Raw genomic sequence first — 7,155 nt, 5'->3', positions numbered from 1 at the left:
AGAGAGAGAGAGAGAGAGAGAGAGAGAGAGAGAGAGAGAGAGAGGGAGAAATTGGTGAGAGCTTCACTGCATGAATCACCTGCGGCTTGTCGTCTGTGGTAGTTTTGGGTCCATTCAGCGCCAGACGTTCCACAGATACGCATCGTTGAAGGCTTGGCTGCCGAGTCGGCTTCTGAGCCGCGATTGGTTCGTCATTGCCACGGTTACTACGAGGAGCGAGTCCGTTCTCCTGAGGGTGGAGATAGGAAGTAGTTTAGTACGTGTGATGTCGAATGAAACTGGGAGAAAAAAGCGATTTCAGTCGATTTCCTGTGCGTATGTTACTGCAGACATGCATACGACAGTTGTATATATATATACAGGGGTAGAAATTAACTTCTGAACACGGAAGTCCAACGGACTCCCTACCCTCAAAAAGTGGGGAGTCCGCAGCACAATGAGGGAGTCCGCAGTCTGAGGTTCAAAATTAAAGATATTAAAAGATATTATCAAACTCTTATTTTTAAGATTCATGCAGTTACACGTCTGCCAAATTTTCTTGGGACATTAGCTGAAAAAATACGGTAATTCCGCGAGGCCGTGCTCCGGAATGAACTAGTTAGTATGGCAGAATTTTCAGGAAGTCACAGAGACTCCTGCATATGTCAAATCAGGAAGTCTGACAGTAAATCAGGGGGTATTTGACTCCGGACTCATGTTAATTTCGCACCCTGTATATATATATATATACATATACAGTTTGGACCAGATTCGACCCGAGTAGAGTCAAACCTGTGTTAGTGAACACCTCTATAGAACAGACACCTGTCTATAAAGAACACCTCTATAGAACAGACATCTGTCTATAAGGAACACCTCTATAGAACAGACACCTGTCTATAAAGAACACCTCCATAGAACAGACACCTGTCTATAAAAAAACACCTCTATAGAACAGGCACCTGTCTATAAAGAACACCTCTATAGAACAGACACCTGTCTATAAAGAACACCTCTATAGAACAGACACCTGTCTATAAATAACACCTCTATAGAACAGACACCTGTCTATAAATAACACCTCTATAGAACAGACACCTGTCTATAAAGGGCACTTTTTGTGTTTCCTTCAAAGCGTGTCACAGTTAACCAGTGAATATAGCTCTTAGCACAAAAACCAGGAAAATTTTTGGAATTTCCCTCGAACGACCGATATTCCAAGGCTATCGGTATTCGCTACTGACAGCGACGAAACGAATTCGGACAACTTTTCAACATCATCGTCGTCATCTCGTCGATACTCACACGTTTGCGTTGATCCGTTTCCGCCGGATGAGGGGACGCCCACCTCGGTCGCACGGGGTCGGGCGTGCCGGGTCGCGAATGAGCGCGGAGGTAGTTCCTAGCCGACTCGGAACGCGGGACCGACGGCGGCTCCTGCGACGTGATAAAACAACGCGCGATCGCTGACGTCAAGTTTGCTTCGAAGCCGTTTATCCGAGTAATTCAGGGATCGAACACACTTTCATCAAAATAAACAGACCAATCCGTCTGAAGGCGATAACAACACCCCTCTGGATATATTTTTTTGTGGTATTGTGGCTAAATCACTTAAGGCCATCCTTAAAAAATTATATGTTTGCTGTCCTCCGACCGACCCACGAAAATAGCCGCGACCCAAAAGTTTTTTTTGACATTTTGGGTTCCATATTTTATTTTATTTTTTTCATAGTTAAGACTGAAACACAAAGCATGTGTGGCAAACATGAGGACAGACTTAAAATAACTATTATGCGTCGCAAAAAAAATATACCTACCTACCCCTTTTAAAAAAAACATGGGTCTGGGGACAGCAAACATTAAACAGCTAGATTAGTTTGTATTCGTTTTTTCACGCGTGCATGCCAAAATGTCGACTGTCCAACACCCCTCACAGCTAATCATTCGTAGCTTCGAGTTGATAAGTACCATTCGCACGCTGCCGCAACGGGTTTTCCACGTTCTCTGCAACCGCCCGACGACAAATTCCCCGTACCTTCTCGTAGTCTCCGACCCGCGGCGGAACGTCGTTGTACTTCTGTGACTTCCAGAGGGCCTTCACTGGTTTGTTCGCCTCCGCCTGCCGCCGCAGCGACTCCTGCTGGATCTGCCGCATCCGCCACACATTCTCCTTCAGCTGGTCCTTCGGTTTCGGCTTCGGATCTGTGGGGAGAAAGACGGGGGAGAGAGACGGACGTTAAACGCGCTCAACTCGCATGTGTACTTTGCGTAGAGAGCTATGTAGATAGGCTTCGGATCTGTGGGGAGAAAGACGGGGTCGAGACGACGAGCAACGGACGTTAAACGCTGCTCAACTCGCATGCCCTGTACTTTGCGTAGAGAAGACATGCTAGATAGGCCTCCGGACGCTGTTGGGGAGACAAGACGCGGGGAGGAGAGACGGACACTGTTTAAAACACGCTCACTCGCATGTGCTCACTTTGCGTAGCAGCCAGATATGTAAGCATAGGCGCTTCGCGATCTGATTGCGTGGCCCAGAAAGCCCCGGAGGGAAGAGAGCACGGACGTTAAACCTCCGACTGGGCGCTCAACCGCATGCTGTACTTTGCGTAGAGAATATGTTAGATAGTTTTCGGATCTGTAAGTGAGGAAAGACGGGGGGAGATTAGACCGAACGTTAGGAGATCGCCAGTCGCGCGCTGCTCGGTGTCAACAGGCTTCAAACTCCCGCGTTAGCTCTACCCGGGTTGTCAGGCCCGTAGCCGCTCCGCATACAGAGGTCGAGCTTAAACCATGTTCCATGTATAGTGTTAAGCCTCTACCCGCGTAGCTTTCGCTCAGCTACAGCCGTAGAGCTTAAACCATGTTCCATGTATAGTGTAGCTCTACCGTGCGTAGGTTCGCGTCCAGCTACAGCGTTAGCAGCTTGAAACCACGTTCCATGTGATAGGTGTAGCTCTAACCGCGTAGCTTTTCGCTCCAGCTACAGGCTACATGCCAGCTGGAGAGAAGGGGCTTACACCGGTAGTTCTTAACTACTCTGTGTGTGCTTTGTGTGGATAGAGATGTTGGAAAGTTACCACAAGCCAACCCGATTAATGCCGTAATTTACAAACCGCCGCTGCACGTTCTTCTTTCAGTCTGGATTTTATCGGCGAGTAAATAATCTTCGCAGATTTGGCTGGGAGATTATTTACTCCTGATCTTTATGTAGCCACTGCTAATGGTAACAGCCTGCCCAGAATGACATGCTCTATCATTTAGACATTTCGTTCGTGTACAGACGTTCAGTATATTCCGTTTTGGTTATGTACGTAGTTATGATATACTACGTCGTCATTCATTATTACTTTGAGTATCCCTTGATACACTTACTAAATTGTGTATTTCGGCGTGTCGGGATGGGTTGAGGCCTCCTTGCAATTCAAGGCAGGAGCTTTCCTAACACTCCGCCTTTGTGCCGACGCGCGGGCTGTCTTCCTTCCTTCTGCCTTGCCTAGTCGACCACCTGCCTAATGGTCATTGATGAAGGCTGCTGCGGTTGAAAAGAAACTTCGATCGGGGTGCGTATAGGTTCCTCCGCAGCTCCAAGTGCCATATTAGTTGATAGTTACATCAGTTGGATTAATATCAAACTGCTACTGTGCCGAGGAAATTTCACTTGCAAAGCAGGATGAGATGAATATACCCGATTGGAGATACCTTATTTTTCCTTACATAGTATAGAAAAATGCAAGCTGCCACATGGTATAAGAAAATGCCAAAACTGATAGCGCGGCCCACGCAAACGGTCGGCCAAACCTGCAGGATTGACTGAACTATGAAATGAACGTTGTAGATACCAAAGAATATAACCTAGCAGGCGTAAGGTTACTACCATTCGAGGAAGTGGAATTCTATCATCTATACCGAGTCCGCTAGTGCTCTGTCGTAGAATCGCAGCGACCCCGGCGAAGAGACGGGACTCATGCCAGCTGACGGTGACCTATAAATAAATGGAAGGTCATAACAGTTTTGCTCAACCGGTACTAGTAGTAGCAGGACCAGTTAGGAGTACTACAGGCCTTACTTTTAAAACATCACTCGTTAATTTTAAGCTCGCTGAATTTGACCCCTGATTAGACACAATCAAATAACCGCCTAACTGAACTGTGGTCATGTACAGCACCAGCTAATTTGGAAACGGGAAGCCTCACTTTACAAGACGTTCGCCAAAACAAAGCCATTTTGTAAAGCACACTAGACACATAGATCACGGCGTAATCCGTTCCAGGCCAGCGATCATAAACAAAAATAAATCATTCAAGTTCCTTTACGCCAAAAAACAAGCTTAGCCCAAGTATCTCAAGATGTCTATACTTACACTAGTAAAGTGGAGAGTAACATCTCGGAATAGAAAATAGTGGAAATGGGACAGCATATAAATTCTGTCTGAAGAGATCAAATAAACCCATTTAGAAGATGGCGCCATGATCGGCGAGGTTTTCATGAATAGGCATTCGGTCGGGCGTGTCTACATTATTAGCCGGCAAGCGTTGATTGACGGGGGTACTTTATACGGACCCTTCCTCCTCCAGCAAAGAGGTGCGGCCATACATCCTCGACGAATAACATATATACAGTGCTTATGTATGTAGTTTATACTGATAACATAATCATGTTATTACATGTTATGTTCTCAGGGACTGGTCACAACATTTGATAATACTACTATAATACACTATAATTCATTTGAGGATACAGCAAGTTATGCTTCTAGACCTCTCAAAATTACACTGTAACATATTACATACAAGAAGTAAATAACAAAGTTTGATATCATTCATACTTGTTCTGCATTTTTATTCCTGGTCTCACGTGCTATACTACTTCTATTTGTATAAAAACTTTTGTATGGGCTTATTTTGCTGATTGCACCCAATCTGGCTAACTATAAAGAAAAGCGTGTTAATCGGTTGGCTACAACAATAATTCATTAATTTATTCTTGGTTACATTTCTCGTCAATCCTGATTATATTGTTCAGTATCAATTTTCTTAATGTGCTACACAACATAGTAAAATTACACGCGAAAGATGCTAAAGCGGCGAACAAATTATACACAGAAACTCTTATGCAAAATAACGTGCTTGGGACAAAAACATTGCAAATCACGCCTTTGACCTACACAGCCATACTGAAAGCATTGAAAACTGAAAGCTTTTCAACATACACAGCCTATCGCGCTCCTAGATTGCTAGTGTATTGGAGCCGGTAGGCGAAAGGTTCTACTCAACAATTGTGCTTTTAGGCCAACCCATTACTTTCCTTCGCCCATATATAGGACGTAGTTTAGAGTATTTCAGTATCTAACACCCCAGCCAGTAGAAATTAAGTGAGGGAGGGAACGCTGCGGGGGCCACACCAGTAGACCTTGAAAAATGTATTGTGCTTGCTGATGAGGAGGACCGATAATCACAATCACTGAAATATCGATCGGAGCATGCTGATACTCCAGGGGTTGTCGGGTGTCTGTTGGGTGCGCGATCACGCCCGGGCATCCCGTGGATCTGGACTGTTTGGTCGGCATCCACGGGAATCTCCGACTGCCACTGAAACCGCCCTGCCTAGCCGGGAGGTGGATGCAAATGGCTGATCCAATAATGGTGGCACGCGCTTAGCCATCACAGCTTGGTTCTTTGTTATGGAGGTCCATCCCGGTCGATAGGTCAACAGGCGCAAACGTGAACCGCTTGAGATGCGTTTGCATTGTTTGGTTAGGTTCGATCCAGCTGGATCAAGACCAAACAAACAACGCCCTATGTGCCAGTCGCCAGGCCGCGCCAGCATACTACTGTGACCCACTTATCACGCCTCACGCATCACAGACATTGAGCTTGCTTACGAAAATTAAAAAAAAAAGTCACGCGATTCTCCCCGCAACGTCGCAATGAAATTTTATCCCATCGTCATGGAACTAAAGCATGCACCACGTCGCACGACCAGTACCCGCTCTTGACCGGCGCTATCTCGCCTCTTGAACATCTTCAGAGATCAGAATGTTCTCGTTTGTTCGCGAAGCTTAGCCGTGCGTTGCGATGTACAACTGCATCTTATCTATTTACCACGCGCAAAGTTCACTTTGCTCATACGACGCATTATTCACATCTGTACACACACTCGCACTGCGCACTGCGGCGGAATCGAGACGCTCGCGAATCGAATCGCAGTGAGGTTCGACGCTCGCCCAGTATTTCACGGTCCTTCGTGTATCCAGACACCAAGCGTGGCAGCGAGTTGTCGACAAGTTGTAGGTGGGGCGCAGTTTTCTTCAACACTAGATTGCGAGAGTTATGTCGGAGATGCAATGTCGCCGACATATTCGCACACCGCGGATGGCTTGCAGAGTTCGTCTGTGCCGGAATTTCTGCCTGTGACCCGACGATTTCGACCTCTATCTCTCACCACCCAAGTGACATAAGTTCGATGTCAGTCGCCGCATTTCTCAGACCACGAGTGGCCAAGTTTGTCTGACAACATTCGTCGACGCGCTTCGCCTCGGAGCACGCAGCTTGTGTGGCAAGTGTTGGCTCGACGGAGCGTGCGACTCTGCTCTTTGTTATCACCGAGGTGATAGGCCAGTAGTTTTAATCGTCTACGGACAGCGCACGACCCCTAGCCTCACACTTTAGGCATGGGGCTTGGGTGGCCATATTGTCGTCGTCGCTTTGTCTCACACACCAGGTGGCTTGGGGTTTGCTCAAGTTGATCGCTTCCTCACACACCAGGTGCCTTTGTGTAGAACCAGGGAACAGAGAGCGTCATACAACCGTGAAGTCGAAAATTGACGGACGGGACGCTTTGACCGGCAGTAGCCTGCGTCAGATAGCTCATGCACAGCCCGGCAAAGCAGCGTCCACACGTCGACCTTCGGGTCGTTAAGACTTCACCGACGTCAGCTTCGACGATCCGTCGTCACCAGCGACAACGTACAGAGCCCGTCTACAGCCGTCACGGCTGCAACAGAAGGGAGCTGTCAGTCAGCAGACGCACCGCGCGTCGATTAGAATCGATTAGATTAATTAATCAAAGCGATAGGGCCACCAAACAAAGTTAACTTATTAAACGTACTTTTAACGTTTAAAACTTACTATGGTAGTTGCGTGGAGGTGGTTGTCCTTTACGGTATATTGTAGG

At 46.9% G+C, this 7,155-nt stretch overlaps 1 protein-coding gene across 1 annotated transcript in view; it reads right to left on the bottom strand.

Moving 5' to 3' along the window:
• LOC106817271 (enkurin domain-containing protein 1-like) overlaps positions 1–7,155 on the bottom strand; it is a 22,543-nt gene that overhangs the window by 9,071 nt on the left and 6,317 nt on the right. Inside the window, exons 4-6 of the mRNA XM_014821930.1 lie at positions 2,015–2,181; positions 1,285–1,416; positions 80–229 (exon numbers count right to left, since the gene is read on the bottom strand). Of these exons, the coding sequence (XP_014677416.1) occupies positions 80–229; positions 1,285–1,416; positions 2,015–2,181 (449 nt within the window). The remainder of the gene's footprint in view (positions 1–79; positions 230–1,284; positions 1,417–2,014; positions 2,182–7,155) is intronic.

This window comes from Priapulus caudatus, unplaced genomic scaffold, assembly GCF_000485595.1.
Source record: "Priapulus caudatus unplaced genomic scaffold, Priapulus_caudatus-5.0.1 Scaffold1656, whole genome shotgun sequence".
NCBI lineage: Eukaryota > Metazoa > Priapulida > Priapulimorpha > Priapulimorphida > Priapulidae > Priapulus > Priapulus caudatus.
This window is presented reverse-complemented; position numbering and strand designations above follow the sequence as displayed.